This window comes from Lissotriton helveticus, chromosome 5_1 (assembly GCF_964261635.1).
Source record: "Lissotriton helveticus chromosome 5_1, aLisHel1.1, whole genome shotgun sequence".
In the NCBI taxonomy this organism is placed as follows: domain Eukaryota; kingdom Metazoa; phylum Chordata; class Amphibia; order Caudata; family Salamandridae; genus Lissotriton; species Lissotriton helveticus.
Genome location: NC_136065.1, coordinates 1,776,348,482 through 1,776,373,440, shown reverse-complemented (window position 1 = coordinate 1,776,373,440; position 24,959 = coordinate 1,776,348,482). Strand labels below are relative to the sequence as shown.

At 45.1% G+C, this 24,959-nt stretch overlaps 1 protein-coding gene across 7 annotated transcripts in view; it reads left to right on the top strand.

The window, feature by feature from the left end:
- Positions 1-24,959, top strand: part of MAP3K3 (mitogen-activated protein kinase kinase kinase 3) — a 2,022,699-nt gene that overhangs the window by 1,653,911 nt on the left and 343,829 nt on the right. For all 7 annotated transcript variants that reach the window (XR_013594968.1, XR_013594969.1, XM_078645061.1 and 4 more), the window contains exon 15: positions 20,634-20,811. Coding sequence is in view for 5 of the 7 variants with exons in the window: in XM_078645061.1 (XP_078501187.1) it covers positions 20,634-20,811 (178 nt within the window). In the remaining 2 variants the exon portion in view is untranslated. The remainder of the gene's footprint in view (positions 1-20,633; positions 20,812-24,959) is intronic.

The window sequence follows — 24,959 nt, the reverse complement described above, 5'->3', positions numbered from 1 at the left end:
GGTGCGAATGCCACTGGATAGCATGATGTAACACTGTTGAGCTTAGCTTAAACACCCTAGATGAGTAGAACAACACCGTGACATGTTAGCCCTCCTCCTCCACTCACATTGTACATCTCAGTAATATGATTATCCACGTCCTTCTTATACATATTTTTTTCCCATTCCTATGAGATTGACCATAGCAATCACCAACCTAGTATCTATCACTGGTTTCGTTATTATGTAAACAATCTTCGAGCTATACACCCTCCAATGGTTGCCCTCAATTGGCACCATGATTGAATTTTATATTTATGTTTCACCAATGTTTAATTACTATCTATGTTTCTCTTTCAACCGTCACCAATATTGAGTCTTTTTATTCATGTGTTTTTTTATTCATGTATCTTCACCATGTAATTATTATGGATGTTTGGATGTTTCTGCTTCTTGGCCCCAGCATTAACCTGGAAACTACCATTATGAATCATCTACCGTTTCTAAATTGTACCCTCTATGTTTAATTTCAGTAGTTATGTCAGCTCACAAAGTATAACAAATTGCCCATTTTCGAAATTACTGCCTGCAATTCAATATATGGCTACGATCTTTTTATACTCTTCTTTTCTTTCTTCTTTCCCCTGTTTATTAACTTCCTGTACGAGTGGGTTACCGGTCTAGCCCTTTACGTGGCCGCGCCTCACGCGCACCATGTGACCACGGCTACAGGCATTTAATTTCCACCCTTCACGGCCTATGTGTAGCTGCTGGACTCACACAGACACTGCATGCATCCTACAGATTCATTCCATGCACAAGGTGTCAGGTACTTACTTTGGATGGCTACCCCTTCTTCCACACACATGCCGCCTCGCTCGCCTAATCATTCACTCGCCCGGCACACCTCAGTGCTCGCGGTAATATTTCCCTCAATTTTGAGCTAGATGGATGTGCCTTGACGCTCCTGTTGACAACACTGCTTTACTCTGAAACAGTACCACCAGACCTTCGTTCCCCTACCCTTGGATTTGTTCCATTTGTAGACTGCCAGCAATTAGTATTGGAATTACACCTCTACAACACCAGACTATAAGTTTTCATACCGCCATGCTTGCTAATCACTTTCATGTCCGGCACAATTCTGTGATTGCGTTAATGGTTCACCCATTGGGGGTGACCCCAGGACACCCCCCCCACGCCGCACGGCTCCTCAGCTGCGAGCGCGTCTCTGCCCTCGGCGCCGCAGGTTCGCCCCTGACCTCAGTGTCCCCCTGCCGCAACCTTATCTTGTGTTTCCCGCTGTTTGCCCACTTGGGACTTGTTTGGTGCTTTTCTCCTGTATTTTTAGGCGTTTTCTTTTCCTGTGTTTCTAGGCGTTTTACTGTTTTATTGTATTTTGTGTTCCTCTGCCCTCTGGTGTGCCCCGCCCGACCCCCCTTCCCGCTGCTGCTCCCTCGCGGCCCCGCCCCCTTTTCTTCTTTACCCCCGCCCATTGGACTCCCAGCTGCTCCTCCCTCCTACTTCGCCTCATATGGAGGCCGCATGGTAACCGTGCAGCGGGCGCGCCGCTGGCACACCTAAGGCATGCCCATCTGTGCCTGGACCGCGCCCAGCGCCAGGACCCCTGGCCCTCGACGATGCCTACCCACCTGACGGACTTACGATGCCGCCACTCTCCACACACTCAACGCCGTCCGACACCCCACCTGCTACCGAGCCACCCCGAAACGCACCCACGGACCCTTCACCTGCCACGCCTGCAAGTTCACCTGCCTCCGAACCTGCACCGCACCCACCAAGCCAAGCACCAGCAGCAACAACCACCTCAAGTGCATCCTGATCAACACCCGCTCCGTCCACAGGCACGCCGTCGAACTTTGGAATCTCCTCGACACAACATCACTGGACGTCGCCTTCCTCACCTGGATGAACGCCTCCTCAGCCCCCGACATTGCCATAGCCATCCCGGAACCAACCAAACCGGAGGAGGCATCGCCATCGTCCACAGAAACACCATCCGCATCACGACCAACTCCGAGGACACCCTCACCGCCGCCGAGCACCTTCACTTCCAGATACACACCGACCCCAAGACCACCATCAGAGGCACCCTCATCTACAGACCCCCGGGACCACGCACACAATTCAGCGAAGCCATCGCAGACTTCGTCAGTCCGCACGCCCTCACCTCCTCAGACTCCATCCTCCTCGGGGACCTCAACTTCCACCTGGAGAACAGCAACAACAGCAACACCGCCACCCTGCTGGACAACCTCGGACTCAAGCAACTGGTGAACACCCCACCCACTACGCCGGTCACACGCTTGACCCCGTCTTCTCATCCAGCAAGCACATCTCCTTCAGCCACTACACTGGACAGATCACAGCTGTGTCCACTTCAACTTCAGGAGAACCACGACCCACCACCACCCGCAACTGGTTCCCCGCAGAAGCTGGAGCAAGATCACCGCCGACCAGCTCACCACCTCCCTCATCCAGAACCCCCCGACAACACGACGGACCCCAACGAAGCAGCCCGCAACCTCACACAGTGGCTGACCAACTGCGAACACTACCTCGCACCACTGAAGAACCCTCCCAGCAGACCCGGCATCAAGAAAGCCTCGTGGTTCACCAACGACCTCAAAAACTCCAAGAAAAACTGCCGCACCCTCGAGAAAGCCTGGCGCCACGACCAGACTACAGAAAACATGACAGCCCTCAAGACCGCCACCCGCAATCACCACCAGCTGATCCGCACCACCAAAAGGACAACATTCAGAGAACGACTGGAGAACAACACCCACAACAGCAAAGAACTCTTCAGCATCGTTAAAGAGCTCTCGAACCCCAGCGCCTGCAACAACGACATCACCCCCTCGCAAGACCTCTGCGACTCACTTGCCTCATTCTTCCACCACAAGATCGCCGACATACACAACAGCTTTGGCGCACAGACCACGCACCCAACCACCGAACCAACGCCCCCCACCACCACCCTCTGCACCTGGACCCTGGTCAGCACCGAAGACACCACCCGCATGATGAACACCATCCACTCCGGCTCCCCTACCGACCCCTGTCCACACCACATCTTTAACAAAGCTGACTCCATCATCGCACCCCAACTCCGGGACATCATTAACAGCTCCTTCGCATCCGCCTCCTTCCCGGAGAGCTGGAAACATGCCGAGCTGAGCGCCCTCCTGAAGAAACGTACTGCAGACCCCACGGACCTCAAGAACTTCCGACCCATCTCGCTCCTCCCTTTTCCTGCCAAAGTCATCGAGAAGACCGTCAACAAACAACTCTCTGCCTTCCTCGAGTCAAACGGATCCTTCGACCCCTCGCAGTCCGGCTTCCGAGCCAACCACAGCACCGAGACCGCCCTCATCGCAGCTACCGACGACATCAGGTCCTTGCTCGACAACGGGGAAACAGCTGCTCTCATCCTCCTGGACCTCTCAGCAGCCTTCGACACCGTATGCCACCGCACCCTGATACAGCGCCTCAGCAACACCGGCATCCAAGGATCGGCCTTGGAGTGGATCATCTTGTTCCTCACCGGAAGAACCCAGATAGTCCTCCTCCCCCCGTTCCACTCCATGGCCACCGAAGTCATCTGTGGCGTTCCGCAAGGATCCTCGCTCAGCCCCACCCACTTCAACGTCTACATGAGCCCCCTCGCAGCCATTGCACGCCAACACAACCTCAACATCATCTCCTACGCAGATGACACCCAGCTGATCCTCTCCCTCACCAACGACCCCACCACCGCCAGAACCAGCCTCCAGGAAGGAATGAAAGACGTCGCGGAATGAATGAAGCTCAGCCGTCTAAAACTGAACTCAGACAAAACGGAAGTCCTCATCCTGGGACCATCCACCTCCGCCTGGGACGACTCCTGGTGGCCCCCGGCCCTGGGCAGCGCCAACAGACCACGCACACAACCTGGGCTTCATCCTGGACTCCTCCCTCACGATGACCAAGCAAGTCAACGCTGTCTCATCATCCTGCTTCAACACCCTGTGCATGCTCCAAAAGATCTTCCGGCGGATCCCCACTGAAACCAGGAAGACGGTCACCCAGGCTCTCGTCACCAGTCATCTGGACTACGGGAACACCCTCTACGCTGGAACCACAGCCAAACTCCAGCGCATACAGAACGCCTCGGCACGACTCATCCTGGACATCCCCCGTCACATCCACATCTCTGCCCATCTGAGAGACCTGCACTGGCTCCCCGTCAGCAAGAGGATCACGTTCAGAATCCTCACCCACGCACACAAGGCTCTCCACGACATGGGCCCCAAATACCTCAACAACCGCCTCACTTTCTACACACCCACCTGCAAGCTCCGATCGGCCAGCCTCGCCCTCGCCTCCGTCCCACGTATTCGCAAAACCACCGCCGGAGGAAGATCCTTCTCCTACCTGGCGGCCAAGACATGGAACTCCCTCCCCACCCACCTGCGGCTGACCCAGGACCACCTCTCCTTCAGGAAACAACTCAAGACCTGGCTGTTCGAGCAGTAGAGACCACCCCATCCCGCGCCTTGAGACCCTAACGGGTGAGTAGCGCGCTCTACAAATTCTATGATTGATTGATTGATTGACCCATTCTCAGTCAGGTGGAAGAGGTTTTACGCTCCTGATGACAGCGCTGTCCTGCACAGAAGCAGTTTTCGCCAGATCATTGTTGGCTTACCCCCTTTTCTGGATACACTCCACATCTTCTGTCCCAGACTTCTGGACCCGGACGCTCCCTGCCGCAATCGGTGTTAGTCTCCGTGCCTTCTTTCCACTCACTCCCTGGGCTCATTCCCATGCCCCTTCTAATCCTCCCTTTCCTCGCACATGTGTTACGCCTGCATCTGGCTGCCATTCCTACAGCTTTTAAAATCTGGACCTACATTTCTGAGTGGTCCTTGCCCGATATCTTACCAGAAAGTTTTCCTCCCCTGGCAGCACTTATGTCTCCTTCCCTGTTTTTTTTGGCTTTATAGTTGGGTATCTAGAACTATCAGCCAGAGACTACTTAGCTCACCCACTGCCAACTAGTGCCTTCCTCTACCAGTGTTTTTTTTTGCGACCCTAGCTCTTTCATTGCACCCTGCTACCTGCCCCCACCTTTTCTCTCTGAGCCTAGACACGCTGTATTTTCCTACTAACACTTTTATCTGCCGCGTACTAACTGCCATTGTTTTCTATCTTTGGCTCATTCCATTGCCATTATGGCCTTTCCTTTATCTTGGTCCACCACTGAGTGTCTTTATTTTCTCCCCCACAGCACTGTTGTGTTACTTATTGTAACCTGGTCCTGATGATTGTCTAACATTTCTATAGGCTGAAATGCCGTTGACTTTTACAGCAAAATTTACGGCGCCCGTCTCTCGAGGATACCTATTTAAATGACCTTATATTTACTTGCATTTATTGTATGGGTATCTTTATGCACACATCTTGTATATAGTTTATTTTGGTTTTGCGCCCCCCTGTCGCTGTAATTACGTCCTCACATGTCACTTGCGCCGTTCACTATTTCATGAGCACTTGTGCACACTATTACACAGGTTACATGCCATTAAATGTAAAGAAGTGCTTTTCTTATTTCTTAAATATATGAAGTAATATATACAATAAATCAGTGTTGTCTAGTGCTTATAGCAATTAGTTGTGCCTCCGATAAATTGTCAGAGTTCTCAAGGGGCCCAACTCATCCTGGTAGCTCCGGACTGGGCTCAGGGAATTTAGTATCTTGAGCTGTTGAACATGGCCATCGGTCTTCCAAGCAGCCTGCCCCTTTGGGAGGATCTTCTTTCACAGCAACAGGGGAGGGTTCTCCACCCGGACCTGTCAACTCCCCACATTGCGTGAAGATTGAGTGGCGACAATTGACAGCTTTTGACTTTCCGCCTGAAGTCTCCAATATGATCCTAGCAGCCAGTCGTACCTCCACCAAGACGGTATACGCCTGCCACTGAGGCAAGTTTGTTGCATGATGTGCAGAAAAGCAAATTCACCCTGTTTCTGCTCCCCTTTATCAGGTACTTCTGTTCATTCTTTCTCTTGCCCAGCAAGGCATTGCGTCGGGTATCTTAAATGGCTATCTTTTTGCCATTTCAGTCTTTCTGCAATTGCCAGTTCAGCTATCCCTCTTTATATCCCCTGTTGTAAATAGGGGTTTGAAAGGTCTCCAACATATGTTTCCACCTTCACCCTTTATCATACCACAGTGGGACCTCAATCTCATACTTACATCTCTAATGTGCGCTCCCTTTGACCCCTTCACTAACTGTCCTTTCAGGCTCCTTACCATCAAGATGGTCTTCTGAGTAGTGATTACATCTGCCCGGTGGGTCAGTGAGCTCCAGGCTTTGTCAGCCAATTCTCATACCCAACCATCTTTTCAGATAAGATGGTGCTTCGCACTAGAGCTTCATTTCTGCCAAAAGTGGTCACTCTCTTTTATGTAGGCCGGTTCATCACCCTGCCTGCCTTCTATGCTCCTCCCCATCCCTCGAAGGAAGAGGAGGGACTCCTATTGATTAAACCCAAAAAGAGTGTTGTCGTTCTACCATGACTGCACGAAAGGAGTTCTGAGTGGACAACCAACTATTTGTGGGGTATGTCAGAGCAAAGAAGGGGAAGGCCTTGCAGAAACGGACCATCTCCCGATGGATCATGCTCTGCATTAAAATCTGCTACGCAATGGCCAAGAAGCAACCCATAGAGGGTTTGCATGCTCATTCCAGCAGAGCTAAGGCTGAGGCCACTGCGTTAGCACGTGTTTGTCCTGGACATCTGCCAGGCAGCGATGCAGGCTATTCTGTAGATGTTCATTAAGCACTACTGCCTGGACAGTCTGGTCCATCAGGACGGTTATTTTGCTCTTTCCATCCTGCAGAATTTTTTAGTGTGAGATGGTTTCGCAGGACCACCTCCGGGCAGGTACTGCGTGGGTATCTCTTCTTAGGTAAGGAATCTGCGGCCTGAAGTCTCTATCAGATGCACAAGTTACTTACCTTCTAGAACACCTTATGTGGTAGAGGCTCTGTCTAGCTGCAGATTCTCTACTGACCCACCCCCCCCCTTCTCGCTATGTGAAGAGATTTCTGGTCAAGGCTGTTTCCCTTTCAGGGCCCTAGTTTTTCACATACAATCCCGCCCCCCTAATATATACCCCGCAAAATAATTGTTGTCCAGAGATTTTTGATTTGGGTTTTTGGATCATTAGAGCGGTAATTCAGCTTGTGTAAACAATTCTGATCTGGGCTGATTTATTTTTGGACAGCCTTTTTAAAAATGGCAGATGTGTTGCAGTGATGATGTACTATTTCAGGAACCATGAGTCCTATATACTTCATTTTGGTGTCATAACATAGGTTTTGGGTTCAAGTAGCCTTATAGAGACAGAAAATAACTGCTCAGAGCAACCCTTTTGCCAATTTCCAAAATGGCAGCTATCATAGAGAAAGAAGATACATATATAGAAATAAAAGAAATAATAATGGGGTTTTATGCCTTTATGTATACACCAAATGATCGGAACATGACAAAAATCTTTCTCTACATATGCATGATCCAAAACATTTACACATTTTCTGAACAACTGGAAAGCTCTTTTGATGTGTCCACACACAGAATATGATGCCGGTGGAAGGTCACTTAGCGGGACTGATCTCTTGTACTCACTGTACCGAAGTGTGACAGCCAGAACTAGTTTGCCACACAAGCACAAGGTATTTTTCTACGTCTTTAAAGTCTCACATTCTTTGACAGATACTTCAAGATAACTGTCAAAGACTGTGCAGGTCTTGCAAGGTGCACACTGACTTTGATATCTGTTGAACAGTCTGAACAGCTTCTTCGAAGTTTTTCATGATTGAAATCTTGACCATTGGCAATTGTGACATATAGTCCACAACAACAGCAGTTTTCAATGAGGACGGCTTTTCGAATTGAAATTCTTCATTTGAAAGTTTTATTTCGAGTTCTTATACAAGTTTGTGTTGCACTGGTTTGGTTGCACCATCTCCATCAAATAATGTGTTTGTTGGATGAAGATCATGCAACAGAATATCCTTGATAAATTCACCCCTTTCTTTTGCTACATCCATCTCTCTCTGTGATTGCGAAAGCTTTTTTTTTGTAACCTGGTGTGTGGTGGCTGGTTGAATTAAACTTACTATGACAATTAAAGTGTGGACGTTTAGCTTTAGTGATTATATCAAACAGCTTTTTCTCTTTCAATACAAATCTCTCCTTCTACAGTTCTGCGTATAGTTTTGATCCAGGTTCCAGGACATCTAGTAGAAGTATATTTATATCATTATCTACATATTGTTTGGTCACAAAGTTGTGTAGTTGCACAGGCTCAGTCATTTCAAAGGGGTTTCCTTGCTGCTACTTGAAATGAAGAAGTCTGTCAACATGTTTATTAAAATGTTCCCCTCTCTTTCCCACAAGTTTGTAGTGAGAAACAGTTTCAAGATGGTCTTTTAATTTTGAATATGTCATCTCTCTGAAAACATTGCAAATAGTAAGTACTTCATGGTAAACTAGGTCCGTTAAGCAACATATCCACTTTGATGTGTCTGACCAACAATTCCCTGGAGCTTTTCTGTGATCTCTGGATCATCTGTTCAGTTTCATATCTGGAGCCACAGCATTGAACCTTCTCTGTCTCTTTTTCCCCACAAAATGTCTTTAGATGAATTTTCTGTAGTGGTATGGTTTTTCATCCCCTAGCATTTTCACTCTTTCCAAATACCAGGACCCATATGTCATGTAGTTTATGCAATAGAATTTGCAAAATACAGTAATCAGTGACTTCTCAGTCTTCATGTTCATCTCCCAATCATCTTCCTGATAAGCATGTACCAAGTTTTTCACTCGAGCTATCATGTGTAAAGCATTTCCCCAGTTCTTGCAAAGTTCTGATTTTTCTTCGCATTCTTTGACAGACTCTACAAACTTGGTTTTCAGATTTTCTGATTTTGAACTGTGTGTGTTGAACAATGAAGGGCTGGCTTTTTCATTTTGTCTTTTGAATGATGGGCACCATGTGCCTTGTTCACTTCTGACATAAGATGTGTAAAACTGAATTTGTCATTCTTGTTCAGAAAGCATTCCAACGCAATGTTTCTATAGCCTCAGATATAATGAGCATACCTTGTAACAAACCAACATAATGAGTTCTGCTATATACTGACTGGATGGTTTTGCTTCCAAAGATGTCAGCCTCAATAAGTGCATTTTCTATGCCACATCCACTGATGTAACTTCCTGCACACCATAACACAACTTTTGTCATGTGGCCACACCCCTCATTGGATAAAGATCATCAAATTCTACTGGATAGTTCATAAAAATGTCAACTACAATACGGTAAACATCTTCATCGCAGACAATTGGCAGGATAGACTGGTCTTCAAGCTGAGCACGCACATTTTAGAAATGTTTTAGAGCTGCGTATACCATTGCCTAGTTTGTGATTGGAGATGGCAGTACTGGTGAAAACTCAACCTCCTTCAGTGGGACTGTATTTTGGGAGATTAAAGTATGAATCCCAGCCCCCTGAGGAACTGGCTTTTCTTCATCCTTCAGTCCGCACCGAATAAGCGATATAATGAATTCAGTTAAATCAGCTTATCGGACTGCAGCATCAGGAAGAAGATCTATGTCCTCAGCCACTTTGAAACTTTCTGGTAGACTGGGACGTGCTGATGGCTTGTAGTGATTTTGCATATCTTGGAAAGACAGTTGGGTTAAAATTTGCAGCTTTGTTTGTTTATGACTACAGCTGAAACTGCATGTTTTCCAGCAGCTACTTCATTGGTACAGTCTTGAAAAAGCCCCATGGCAGTATCATGTGTGATGGATGTTCCAGACAAAGAAGAGCTGTCTTCAAAATCAAGAGCAGCAATTGTAAATACTTTCCTGGTAAAGTGACTTGGAAGTGGTGTGCTGTCGGATTCACAAGATTTTACAGCGTGAGATGCCTACAAGTCCCTGTTCCCTGTTCCATATTATGTCAATTTAACTTGATGATACACCAATCCTATTATTTGAACTGATTAACTCTCTATGTTTAAAATTAAATCAATTTTTATTGGCAGAACACTTCATGATAGGAAATACATAGCAAGCCGCAAAAAACCTGAATGGCTGGCCACGCCAAGGTTACTAAAGGAAAGAATATAGACAGCAATGTAAATGCGCAATAGTAAAGAGAAGTTACCATGATAAGCACATTCTGTCTAGCTTAAACTTTCTACACATAATTTTGCCTGTGTATTAACGGCACTATACTGTTTGATGTGAGTAAGGTAGGGATCTGTGCACCCTGTCCTGAAGACGAAGGTTTTTGCTTCGAAACATGTCGACGCACACAGGAGGTTATGTACATTGAGTACAAAAACCTCCACCACACCCTTTTTAGCAATACCAGCACGGAGGTATATTAATAATCTTTTTAGCCCTCACATGTCAGGTATTTTTTAATATTCACATACCCATTCACATCTGACCCTACTACTCACTTTACTATTCACAGTCCTCACGCACCACACATTGTGATTACATAGGTGCTTCCGCGTAGCCGTTGGTTAGCAGCATGCCACATTCCATAGAGGGATGCGAAGACCCCTATGATGAAGCATGACACCAAGGGCCCTTTTGTGTGTGAGGGGTATTTAAAGTACCCAGTGTGCTCCCCACCATTGTAGGGAACACACTTAAACCTTGACCTTGTGTCCCTATATTTACCTGTCCCACCCTGGTGGATTCTATTTGTTTGTAAACTATAGTCTGGGAGATCGAATCCACTCTGTGTGTCCATGTGGACACGTTTTCTCTCCACTCCCCTTTTGTTATATATGATCATCACAAAATGTGTCATTAAGTCCAAAATCAAAATCTTTCAGGATGTTTCTTAAAATGGTTCCTGCTGATTTTACTGCATCCTGTGATCTTATCTTAGCAGCAAGAACTACAGGAGTCAAATCAGCTTAGAACACCATCAGTGGCTCATTCTTTTTGTTAGACTGACAAAAACGAATTCTGTCATTGTACATTCTCACAAGAAAAATCTTCATTTTGTTCTTATTAATCAATACAGTATCATAAGTGTTGACCATTATTTCACTGGTCACACTGAGTGTGAACCTGTAGTCAACACTCAAGAGAGGCTTTAAAACTTAATTTGCTTTTTCAAAGAGTGCAAACTTAACTGAAGGCTGGCGGTTATGTTGCTGCTGGGAGCTCATTATACATTCATATTTTCAAATGTATGCATGCATGCAGTTCGGGTGGGGATACAAATATATATTCACCACGATGTTTAGATCAGCTACTTGCTGAAAACTTCATCTTGGAAGAAACTAGCTGCAGATAAAACATTATTGGCTTTTGAGACTCATATACTCTGTACTTTGTTCTTTCATCAATCCCTTTGGCCCTTGTTCTGGCTAAACCATAGATAACACATTGAAGAATCTCTGCTTTATGATCAGTTGTTGGAGGTGGACGAGGGTAGCCAGCGATCTTCTAAGTGGATGGGCATTGGGTTTGGTTGTTATCACTTTCTCAGAAAACTCAGATTCTTGTTGTGATTCACTGGTTTCTGCTATATGTTTAATTAATTTTTTCCAGGCTTTTTTTCTATTGTATATGACTTGTAGCGTTGTTACAATGATAAAATATTTGATCCTCTTCACCAATCCGTTTCAATCTTTTGTGAACTTTATCTGCCGTATTTCTGCAGCATCTCAAACTCTCTTCTGTTCAGCCGCAGTTGGTTAACTTTTCTTTCAGATTAGTTTGGCATATGGCACATTTTTCTTTGTTGAATGAGTCCTCAGACTGTGTAGTTGGCAACACTGTCAGTAGGTAAAGATCCTCTGCTACCACCTGCTTCGCTCATCTTTACAAATTTGAATCAACGGAAAACCTGAAACAAAAGCAATATTAAAATAAATTACCAATATGATGGCTAAAACACATCATTATAGAGTCTTCATTTTGAAAAATGGCGGAAGGGTTGCTCTGGGGGTTATTTACTGTCTCTTTAAAACTACTTGACCCCCAAAACCTATGTTTTGATACCAACATGAAGTATATAGGGCTCACAGTTCCTGAAATATTACATCACCACTGCTGCACATCTGCCATTTTAAAAATGTTGGCCAGAAAATTTTGACCCCGATTACCCAAGCTAAGTTACTTCGCTAATGATACAAATCAAAAATGAAAATCTCTGGACAACTGTTTATTTACGGAGGTATATCAATGGGCCAGGCTTAATCAGTGGTCAGTGTTGTTCGTGGCTCCATGCTCCTTCTGTGGAAAGTCATGAAAAGAAACTGACCTACCAGCAAACAGGGGTAAAATGTCACAAGAAAAATGTTTGGATCCAGTCTGACAACTGGGGATAATTCTAAGGTAAGGAATCTGCAGTTAGAGTCTATACCATATAAGACTTTACCAAAGAGAAGTAACTTGTTCTTTTAAGGCAACCCCTTTGCAAAAAGCTATATTGCATGGAAAAAAGTTGGTGGATTCCAGGTTTTGTTGTTGCTTCTGCCCTTTAGCATAGTAGTCAAGCTTGTGGCATATCTTTGTCACTAGAACTGGTGTATAGATGAGTTTGTGTGTGAAGAATGTGAACACATTGTTTGCAGATGGCAAGCAGCATTTTGCAGCTAGCCCAATGCAGTCTCTGTCACAGTTTAAATTCACTTGAAAAATATAGTTACCTTTCGGCATTTAAGGTAAAGCTGGAATGTTCTTCAATTTTCTCTTTCCTTTGTCATGAATTTGCAAAACCATATGATACAGCAGATGAGGGGATTTGGAAATTTGGACCATGAAGAGCAATTGCATTGTTAGGGATTCTGGATTTCAAAGAACTCCATGAATTTAACTTTCCTGCATAGCATTAGACTGGTGAAGCTGTGCCTTCTTGTAGATTAACTGTATTTAGATAATTGCACTTCCTTAACTCCTGTTCCTTTCTACAATGCTACTTTTAGATGTCCCAGTGTTGTGTTTTGTACATTTATTCTGTAACCTGTTAATTTAATTTCCAAACCATTTTACTATATTTGACAAAACATAATGTAAAGACAAATCACTGTTGTTGGATGACATGGAGTTGAGCAAGGGTCTGTAAACCCCAATATAGGACAATGCTTTAGAAACCCTACGAGAGTCATGTCTCTGCCCACCCACAAACTGTCCCATAGGGAGACCTACACTTAGGAGAGGACAGATACAGCAAACATCACCTTACCAAACCAAAACCTGCTGGGACCATCTAAAAAGGATTAAGACTCCTAGACCTGGTTACAATCAAACTTCTTCTCTTAGCCCGTCAAAGACCGACAGAGGCTGGGCTGGGCCACAGCTCTTTCACTTACGCATCAAGTTACTGTGACTTGATGCCAATTCAGATTATGAGAAATCAGAATAAGAATATTGTAAATATTTGATTTTTTCACCGCCCATCTGCTTGGAGAATCTGTTCGGGGTGTAAAGTGTCCTGAGCAGTATTGTAATTAGATATTTCAATCTCTTGTTCTAGTTAAACCCTTTGATGCTGTATCTTACCTTTTGTATACATTCTATTTTTTCTTGTGATATTGACAGCATGGGGAAGAGAAAAATAGCTAGTACCTAGAATAAAAAGTTAGCTAAATCAGGGGAGCAGTCCCCCAGTCCCTACATAGGTACCTTACTGGAGCTGTGGGTGCCATAGAACGGCAGATAATAACGGTGGAAGAGGCTTTAAATCCTGGAATGGATGAGGATGACGTAGTGGAAGTTAGTTCTAACCCAATTGAAGTACATAGAAGCACCTTGGGCGAAAATGGTTGCTGGGCAAACATTTCGGACCATATTTCTGACAGCGAGCAGGAGTACGATATGCAACAACAACCACTGAGGAACCAGGCCCGTAGATTAGGAGGTTCTCTCCTAAAGCCCATAATAAGGCCCCTAAAAAGGCAATGCCCATATCAACTAATAAAACTGAAAACTGGGAAAAATCACTAGTTAGCTCTAACATGTGCGCACAGAGTGAGGTTGAAAAGTTAAAAGTAAAACTGGAAGCTCTAGATTCGTTAATTAGAGAGAGCCTAAGTAGCTTGACATTTAGAATAGGCCCTATGGAGGTAACCTTAGCTAAATGTCTGGATAAACCTCAGCTCCTAGTGCTATAGGGCATGCGTATGCCCGCCTACACGAACAATCATGACCATCAAATCAATAGCATACGGCCAAATATTATTAGCTCTGCTCCAGTTACCCATAACGTAATAAGACATGTGTCATCTAACACAATCAGAAAAACTTTTCCTGTTAACATTGAGGTTCATCCACTTACTATCGTACCAGTTTTGACCATGCCCACACTTATCCCACCACCTATAAATTCTAATCATGCACATGAAAATAAGAGGAAATGACACCACATATCTGGATCCACCGCCAGCTGCTACGTCTTACGTAGTAGTGTTAGTCAATGTTCCCACACGAGAAGATGGGACGGTAGAAACTTGGGAGATTCTAAGGAACAAGTCCCTACATTGGCTTGGTACTAGGTCGGGTTTAACTGAGAAGTTATTTGATGAGTTTAAGAGGGTAAGGAGAGTGGCATGGTTAGGCATTTAAAACCCCTCACCTAGTAAAATTGATACTGAGCACAGCGGGAGATAATCCCACGTTTGGTCTAAGCGTCAACGTCGTTCCTTTAGGCTATTTTTATCAACCTATACATAGCAATAATGCCAGGACAAACTGGGAACTTTATACCCCGTTTCATAGAAGACAGTTTAATATTCCTACTCAAAACCGCTTTGACATATTTAACAATCTCGAAGCAGTCGATTGACTGAGATCAGAGGACCCTACTCAAGTTGTAAAATGTAGTAGCCTGAATGTTTCTCCTAACGTGGGATCACCAATAACTAGTTCTAGCAATGAAACAGTCAATCCACAAGTCCAAGAAATAGCGGAAATCGCAGAGGCACTTAACAATACAACCTTAGATATGGAGATGGCCCGACCCAAACCTCCATGTCTCAAACTGGACTCACACCCTTAATGACGGAAGGAGGCGGGGGAGGGACCGGTTGTAAAGGCAGCAAAGACAAATGCCAGATTGTTTTGGAATGTGGCCGGTTTAAAATCTAAAGTGACTAACGTGGATTGACTATGTGAGTAATTATGAGATCTTTAGCTTACAAGAAACATGGGTAGAGGAGCCAATTCATATGAGCGGGTATAAAAACATCCCACACCCCAGCAGTAAGATCAACCCATGGCAGAGCAAAAGGGGGTCTTTGTACCTATATCTCTCATCATTTAAACATGAGGAAAGCTGAATTAGCTGTTACCAACCGATATTACCAAATCATTAGTCTACACATAGACCAAGTATTTTTTGTGACAAGTTCCCAAAAATACCCTACTTGTTCCTGCTGGTTCTATGAGCCATCGAAAACAGCACCTCAAAGAGCTGAATATCAAGCGACAACATCCTGGACATCAGTTTGCTCCTCCCCTATGGATTATTTAAAAAATCTGTCTGGATGAGCAAGTATCTGAGGTGTGCATGCAATGTGCAGCATATTTCAGTGCAAGCAGAAGAGTTCCTCACAGAAGAATGTACTACAAATCCGTTTAGTAGATCTCATGTAGGATGTCTCCAGAACACAGAAGGTAAGAGTAAAAGATAAATGTTTCCGCATTATCAATCAATCTGTCAGAATTTATAAAAATACATCTAATCACCCATGAGGGTCTCAAGACACTGGACTACCTAGCTGCTTCGCGGTGCTCTGTTCCGTCGAACAGCCATGTCTTGAAACCTTTCCTCAAATTCTGGAGCAATGAGGTGATCCTAAGGTGCAGGGGATGCTTTGGCTGCCAAGTGAGAGAATGAGCGACCTCCGCTGTTGGCTCATTAGTCCCCGAACTGGGGGGGGGTGTCGGCAGGGAAGAGGGAGGCGGATCGAAGGTGCCTGGCGGTTGGTGGAAGGGCATTGGTCTGTCCATGTATGCTGGTCTTTCATTGTGCAGGGCTTTGTATGCGTCGGTTAACATCTTGAACTGGCATCTCTTCTGTGTAGCTTCTTGAGATGCCGTGTGTTGTGAGTCGGGCACCGCTGAGTACAATTACAGAGACAACAATAAATGGAAAGCAAAACTACATGGATTGTAAACACAGCAAAAGGCAAAAACAATAAAAACGACAAAAGAAACTTCAAAAATAAACTAAAACATAAGAGGCAACAGGCATGGGCAAAAGCAATGAACGCACAAGAGACAACAGGCATGGGCCATGATAGGCAGTAGGCAAGGAACAAAATAAGAAGCAAGGAAAGGCACAGAATAACTTAAGGGAGCAGAGGCTGGTGGGACCACAACCGAACACAGCGCTTAGCAGCGAGGGGGAACTGAGGAAGCAACTGCTGAGAAATGCCCGGGTTCACCTGTCCTTTAGGTACATACATTGAGTACGACATGAACAACAACACACTGAGCTGCTGTTTGTGGCCAAGAACCGTCCTTTTTTGTGGGGAGTTTTTTTTTTTTAAAATCAACAAATTCAGAAGTGATTTGAATGGTGGCTGGATGCAGTAAATATATCACCCCCAAGACTTGTGGGCTGAAATAAATGAAGAATGAATATTGGGCTTGCTGTTTGTTCATACACGCCACCTTAACCATGGTGAGCTGGAGAGAGAAACTTAAAATCAAATTTAAACCCCTCTATGCTATATAACTATATGCTATCTAATTGGGAACATGGTCCAGTGAGGATGAGGTTGGTATGAGAGAAAGACATGGGAGGGTAAATCGCAGAAAATCACAGAAAAATTAAGGAGTAGCATCTGTAAAAGTGTGGTCATTCATTCTGTCATCACAATTTGCAGCTATAGAATTTAGGCTTTTGCCTTGGTGGGATTTTTATGGATTTGAGGCACCCTGCAAAGCTCTGCTGTATAGAATGTGGTTTAGAGAATTTCTAGGAGCTTTGGTTAGCCTATCCGAAAGCTTAGTTTTACCTGTCAGAAGTGCTGGTGTAGTCTAAGGGCTTCCCAGGTATACTGGCACATCTCTTTATTGTATCCATGAGGGGATTATCATGATATGCAGTGATACTGTGCTTACCGTTTGGAGACAATCCAACAATAGTGTGGAGGGATAGTAGAAACATCACAGAGTAAATCCAACGTTAGGCCGAGATCCTCTTCATGTTCCAACAGTGGATCCTCTGCCTCTTTGTTGAGTAGGAGAGAATGATATTTACCAATATTGACGACGGTGTGCAGTTTGACTGAGCAGTCCTACTCTGCACATCCATCAACAGCACGAAAGTGCAAGACAGTTGAAATTAAAGGAAACCAAGCCCAAGTGCACTGTGATTGAACTCAAAACAGACAGTCGCTCCATACTGTTCCTCATTGACAGTAGAGCGTTCATCAACAAATATGCCTGAAGACCAATTCAAAGAACCGGTAACAACACCGACACTTACCCAATCAGACTTTAAGGTATACACGTGGGCTGCCTCACAGCCCCTGCAAAGCCAAGGATCCTTCAGGACGATGGTGAAACGCAAATAGAAAAAAAACTCAAGCTCCCTAAAGGGAAGAACGCCCAGTTCATGCCTTCTCAGTTTCACAACAATAGCTGACACAGGGCTGATCTCTGTCAACTGTCTTCTGAGCATAGACCCTGACATAGCACGTGAATTCCCATTGGTTTTTCATGGTTTGGGAAAATTAAAAGTTGTCAAAGTACAACTACACATAAATGAAGATATTCACCCAGTAGCCAAAAGGCATTGGCAAATTGCATTTCATCTCCAAAAAAAGCATAGGAAAAGAAAAAACACTCCTAAAACTTGACATTATAGAGCACTCGACTGGACCCACCTCAGGGGTTTTACCCATCGTTGTAGTGCTCGAAAGAGACAACAAGACAGTTATGCATCTGTGTTGACATGCGTCAACCAAATCGCTGTTTGAAGAGTTATCCAGCCTGTATCAAACGCCTTTAATTACTGTGAGGACATCCTGATTTTCGACAGCACAAGCAAAGAGCATGATAAGGCACTCTTAAAAGTGTCAACTACTTAATGATGCTGATCTCACTTTGAACATCCATACAGGTGAATTTCATTAGACACAACTCAAGTTCTTCTGAAACATATTCGCAGAAAATGACATGATGGCTGACACGGAGAATGTAAAAGCCATCTCAGAATACAAGCCCCCTCAAGACGTAAGCCTGCACTAGATACATTTGTGATGCCACTGCCAGTGCTCCATTGCACAAATTGACAAAAAAGGACATCATGTTTCAATGGTCACAGGACCGTGAAAGAAGTTTCAGAGACATCAAAGAGGCCATACTGAAGTCACAGTGGATGCCAGCCCAGTGGGGCTGGGATCATCTGCCCGATGCCCAGAGACACATTGTTAAGTATTCCAGCTGCAGTTTGTCTGATAGTGAACAAGCATATTCTCAACTGGAAAAGAAGAGTTTGGCAGTTGTCTGGGCCTGTACACATTTCCATGTTTTCCTTGATGGCAAACATTATACAATCCTCACTGATTACCAGGCTCTATTGAACATTTTTAGAACCCCAAAGCCAAGAAGCCACCAAAAATCAAACACTGGGCGCTGCAGCTTTGAGAGTGCAACTACACAATCACTCACAAGCCAGAAAAGGCACTGAATTCTGCAGACTACTACTTGCAGACAACTCTGCCTGTTACTGCCTCTAGGTCCTTGGCAGCAGAGGAATATCTCACTTTCATATTACAATGCAGTACCCCCTCAGTGCTGTGCGTAGATGAAATTGCATCTGCCACCATGTCTGATGACCCCATAGCTGTGGCCAAACAACTGATTAACCCTCTAACCTGAAAAGTAAAGAACAAAAAAGGAGGTACATCAGAAGATCTTCAAAAATGTCACAATGTCCAAGAAGAATTGGCTGTCAAACGAGAAGGAATTATTCTCCGAGGATCAATAAGCCTGAGACACATTGCCATCAAACTTGCTCATAAAGACCGTTGTGGTGTATTTGCCAACAAAAGAGCCTTGAGAGACATAGTGTGGTTTCCTAAGCTTGATAAGAGAGTTGAGGAGGTGCTAAAACAAAGTGCCAATAATATCAATGTCTCTTTTTAAAAAACACACATCATCCCATAACCATGTCAGATCTCCCTGCTCAATTCTAGGAGAGGGTTGCTATTGACTTCTTTGGGCTGCTAGCTGATGGACAAAGCATAATGGTACTCCTTGACGAGTTCTCTCGTCCACATGCCACAAAAAGGTAATATCTATATTGGATGACATTTTCGCAACGTGGGGCATTCCCCAAGCAATAAAGTACGACTGTAGCCCTCTGTTCACCAGCAAAGAATGTCAATAGTTCCTGACCCAGATGGGTGCAGAACACCAATTAATCACACCGCTATGGCTTCAAGCCAATGGTGTTGCTGCAAGATTTATGGCCACTCTCAGGAGAACTGTTCAAAGAGCATCCGCAGAAGGATTCGACTTGCGTCAATCACTGTGCCAGGTCCTGGGAGCCTATCGCTAAACCCTTCACTTCACGACTAGTTAGAATCCAGCCATCCACGTATTTGGTCCAGCAATTTGAGACAAACTTCCTCAGTGGACTGCCGAAAGGCGAGTGAGCATATGAAAGCTCCGTACTACTGATGCACACTGAAAGGAGAAAATGAAGATGTACGTAGACAAGCAGCAACAAGCTTGAGAGAGCGCCATTGGAAGAGGAGGCTGGGTACTCGTTCGACAAAGACAAAAAAGAAAAACTGACACTCTCTTTGATAATGATCCTCTTTGAGTAGCAGAGAGAACAGGACACATGGTCATGGCACCTCAAACTGGAAAACCCATCGCCAGAGATGTCCCATTTTAAACAAATACTTCTTTTTTAGTTTTTTGGAGCTTCAGACTCAGGGTGGCAAGGCTCATCCCATCCATCTGTGCCTCCTGAAACTGGGCTGCATACAGAGACAGTGTGAAGACACATTTCTTCCAGTAGTCACCACCCGATCTCAAAGGCAAGTGTGTCCTCCTCGAAGAATATTTAACGAAAAGTAATTATTCCTGTTAGAGTTGTAGGTTCCTTTTTAATTTTTGGGGAGTTGTAGTGTCTGGGCACTAGGATCCTGTGGGAGTGCTTCCCCTCCTCCAATATGGTAGGATCAAGCTGGGTGTGGCCACCAGGGATCAAAAGGAAATGACATGGGGAGGTCAGGAGGCAGAGGGTAGTGTGTGAAGATACGTGCCGAATAAAGTTGGTCATCACATGCTCTCTTGTCCCGATTCATCTATGTGCGCTAGCGACTGCAGAGACGTAACATTAGTGACACCTTTTTGCCTATAGAAAATGTTCCTTTACATGAAATGGACCATTGTCCGTTTCACAATTCTGTCTGCCTTTAAACATTTTTTATTACTTCATTTCTTGTAGGTGTTAATTCCTGTTGGTGTTTCCGGCATATGTAAAGCATCTTCAACATTAGTACTCCAAACATTTGGCAATTGTTGATTCAAGAGGCATTTAATTACCTGTGTAACTGTGACTTATTTCTTTGTAGGAGCCAATATCTTGCGAGACTCTGATGGAAATGTTAAGTTGGGTGACTTTGGAGCCAGCAAGCGACTGCAGACAATTTGCATGTCGGGAACTGGGATACGTTCTGTCACTGGGACACCTTATTGGATGAGCCCAGAGGTGATCAGCGGAGAGGGCTATGGAAGGAAGGCAGATGTTTGGTGAGAAAGTAAATCTACAGTGCACTATATGCATCTGTTTCAGTGCAGCTGGTCACCACAGGTGGCAATATAGCAAGATTCAAGAGTCCTTTCTAATATACATATCATTTTGAAGCACAGCAACATTGTCTCACTGCTATGGTTTGAGAAAACAATGAGAAATTATCTCTGAAAACAATTATCGAACTTCAAAAATATATCACTGTCTCACCACCACTGCTTGGCAGAAATGGTTGTAGGACTGCTTAGTGTTCACATTACTGAAGGTACTCTCATGGTAAATTAAATTGTATTTAAACTGCACAATTTTGGAATACGTATGAATTTAAGACTGAAAATAGAAAATAATGCTAAAACAGACACATTTATGATTCTCCAGTATTGGGGTGTCTTTCATAGATTCACATGCCTGAATCATTCCCCGTAGTCAGAGTGGGAGTCTCATGGTATATAAAAAAGCAATAAATATGCCCATAATAACCAAAAACCTTGGTAACAAGAAACAGGAAGTAAAGTAGCCCAAAGCTACCAAGAAAAAAGTTCCACATGTATGACTATCGTAGTCATTATACATAGCCCAAACTGCAGCCAATCAGGCGACAGCACCCACCAGAATGTTCTCCTCAGAGGCCCAGGCTCTCAGATTTTCTACCGCACGTCATGCGCAGGGGGTCTCCCTGAGCTCTACTCAGTTTTTCTCAAATTTCTTCTGGATTTCTTACTTTCAGGATGTCTTTCTCTAAGAAATCATTATTCAGGCCTTGTGAACCTTGTGGTAAGCTCTGGCTTTTCTCAGAAGATCCCCACAAGAAATGCATCTACTGCCTGTATCCGGATCATCAAGTGAAGGACTGCAAGTTATGCAGGACCTTCCCTCAGAAGACCCTCAGGGATAGAGAGGGCCGCTTACTTCTGTGGCAACAGAAGCTTAAGGACTAGGACAATCCAGTTTCTGAGGTAGGAAGTATTGCCTCTGGGTCATCTTTGGCCTCTAGGAAGAGAGCTGCTGAGGAGGTTTTATCTTTTCCTGGGGCTAAGGTTGTGAGGAAACAACAACCCTCTAAGGCTTCAGAGAGGCCTACCACTTCTAAGGCTCCTCATCCTGTCAAGAGCAAACCTTTGCCTTCCACTCCCCCGAGATCAGTAAAAATGTTGCCTCCAAAACCTACTTCTTAGAAGATTCTTCCTCAGAAGAAGAACCCGTCGTCGACGAAGATTCCCGTCGACGCAACTTCTACATCGACGGTGACATTTTCCTCACCTAAACTTCAGATGATTGTGTCGGCGTCATCCCCGTCGACGCTGGTACACGTCTCGGTAAAACTTATATCGTCGACGAAAGAGACTGCATCTACTCCTATCGTCGGCGCACCGTCGAAAACCAAGACCAAGAAGATATCCTCGACGACGGCCTCGACGACGGCCACTTCATCATCGTCGACGACTTCCTCGTCGTCGATGAGCTCGTCGTCGAGAACAACATCGTCAACGACCAAATCGTCAACGAAGCCCTCCTCGTCGTCGAAGGCAACTTCGTCGACGGCCACTTCCTCGTCTGCGTTATCACCTTCAGGTATTATTCCATGTCGACGACTCTCCCTTTGACGCAAAAATTATCAACATGTATTGAACTACAAGTATGGTCACCATCTACGGCTTTATCATCTACGCCGTCTACGACAAAACTTCCTGTGTTACAAAGACGTGGTTCCGCTATTGAACCCTTCTCTCCATTACGTCTTTCTCCACATAAGGTACCTCTACAGGTTTCTGACAAATTGCTGGATTCTAAAGACAGTGAGGAAGATGCTGATGTGGATGATAGATTTAGGACAGCTACAAGTCCTTCTGAGCTGTTAATAAAATACCAGGAAGATGATGAGAATGATCAACCTTCGCCTGAACATGTGGCTTCACCTACTGCTAATATCCCTACAGCTCAGATGCCTATAGCTTTATTAAATAATCTTCAGCATATGCTGGACGATTATTACCATTGTTCCCGCCTTCTGAGTCAACGGATTCCGTGCCTCCTACACCAGTGGCTCAAGCTTCCACATCGGAATTCCGGTCTCCTAGACCTCCTTCGCCAATGGTTTCACATCATTCTGCAGAAGCGCATTCATCAGATAATGAAGATAGAGAAGAAGGTGAAGTAGATGAGAGATCTCTGTTGTCGGAGTGGGATGAATACCAGATCCAAACACCATCTCCTTCACCTCCGGCTGCTGTTGATTCACCTCTAGTGGACATTGGAGGCATTCACCTTCTTACGGAAAGAGCAACCCAACATTTCCTTATCCCTATGGAAACTAAGAAGGAAGAATGCTTCCTCTATTTTTTTTTTAAAGACCAGCCAAGGAGACCAGTGCGAGCGATTCCCATTATTGATTTTATATGGAAAGAGGGATTGAAAGTGATGTCAAATCCTGCATCTATTTCTCCAGTCTTGCCACGTCTGGACAAGAAATATAAAGCGCCTGACAAGTCTCCAGCATGCCTCATAGGACACCCAAAGGCGGATTCCGTGATCGTGCAGGCTGCCCAAAGATGGGCTAGAAATCCATCTTCTCCGATCACAGCCCAGCTGATAGGGACGGGCGGCGGCTGGACTCGATTGGGAAATGAGTGTCCACTATGGCAGCGACAACAGTCCGTGTGGCCAAATCTCTAGCCACAATGAGTCGGTACGACCGACAAATGTGGTCTGATATTTCACCATACATAAGCGCATAAGCGTGCTACCAGAGTCGTCAAAATCTGAAGCTCGGAAAGTGCTACAAGATGGAGAACGGATTTCGTCAGAAATTATTGATTCGGCAGTGGACATTGCTTCCACAGGTTTCAGGCAGCTGGCGGGGGCTGCTGTTCTACGTCAACAAGGCTGGTTAAAGGCTACTTCATTTCGCCAGGAAGTACAGGCTAAGATACTTGACATGCCTTTCGACGGGGAGGCTTTGTTTGGCCCAAATGTAGAAGAAGCCTTACAAACCATTAAGAAGGACACAGAAACAGCCAGATCTCTTGGCACCTTACAGTTTCGTAAGCCGCCCTTTCGGGGTGCGAGAGGACGTGGATCGTCCTCTAATCGAGGAAGCTATAGTCAACAATCTTTCTACAGGTCGTATCAAATCAACGCTACCAAACGCAACGTTACCAATCATATGGCCAACGCAACACATCCTATTCCCAGAATAGGAAGAAACCTTCCTACCGCGGAAAGGATTCCAACAAAAGACAATTAGTATCATCACCTGCCACCGCTACTGCCACAGTCCCATGTAAAAGTTGGAGGAAGAATCTCAAGATTTTATTCAAACTGCTCCTCAATAACATCGGACAAGTGGGTCCTAGACATTGTAGCTAAGGGCCATGCTCTAGAATTCGAAAAGTTTCCTCCAAATTTCCCTCCAAAGGGCCCACCTCCAGCTCATCTCAAGGAGATGTGTTCCCAGATAAATGTAATGTTACAAAAAGGAGCGATTGGAAAAAGTCCCTCAATTGCAGAGAAGAACAGGATTCTATTCATGGTTCATCCTGATAAAGACAAAATTCGGAGAATGGCGTCCAATTCTAGATCTCCGTTCCCTATATTAATAATAATAATAATAATCCACATTTGTAAAGGGCACAATCACCCGTAAGGGTCTCTAGGCGCTGGGGGCCGTCGGGAAGATTAAGCAAGCTATTGCCCGGAGTCACATGGTGCTGGGCTAATCTGCCTCCGGTGCCAGAGATCGAACTGTGGTCCCCAGATTCCGGAGTCAGTCGCCCTAGCCGCGGCACCACACCTCTCCCTCAACAAGTACCTAAAGAAATTGTCATTTCGGATGTTATCACTTCAAGAAATACTTCATCTTCTGTCGGCAGGGGATCACATGGCCACCCTGGACCTCAAGAAGCGTACTTCCACGTGCCCATTGTGCCCCGTCACAGAAAGTTCCTGCGTTTCAGAGTGGCTGGCAGGGATTTCCAGTTCAGGGTCCTCCCCTTTGGACTAAGATCGGCACCCAGAGTGTTTACGAAGGTCCTAGCTCCAATAGCAGCGCACCTCCGTCTGGAGAGGATTCAAATATTTCCTTACCTGGACGATTGCCTTATCAAGGTGAGTTCTTTCTCAGACACAAACATCCATGTCCGAAGTTGTC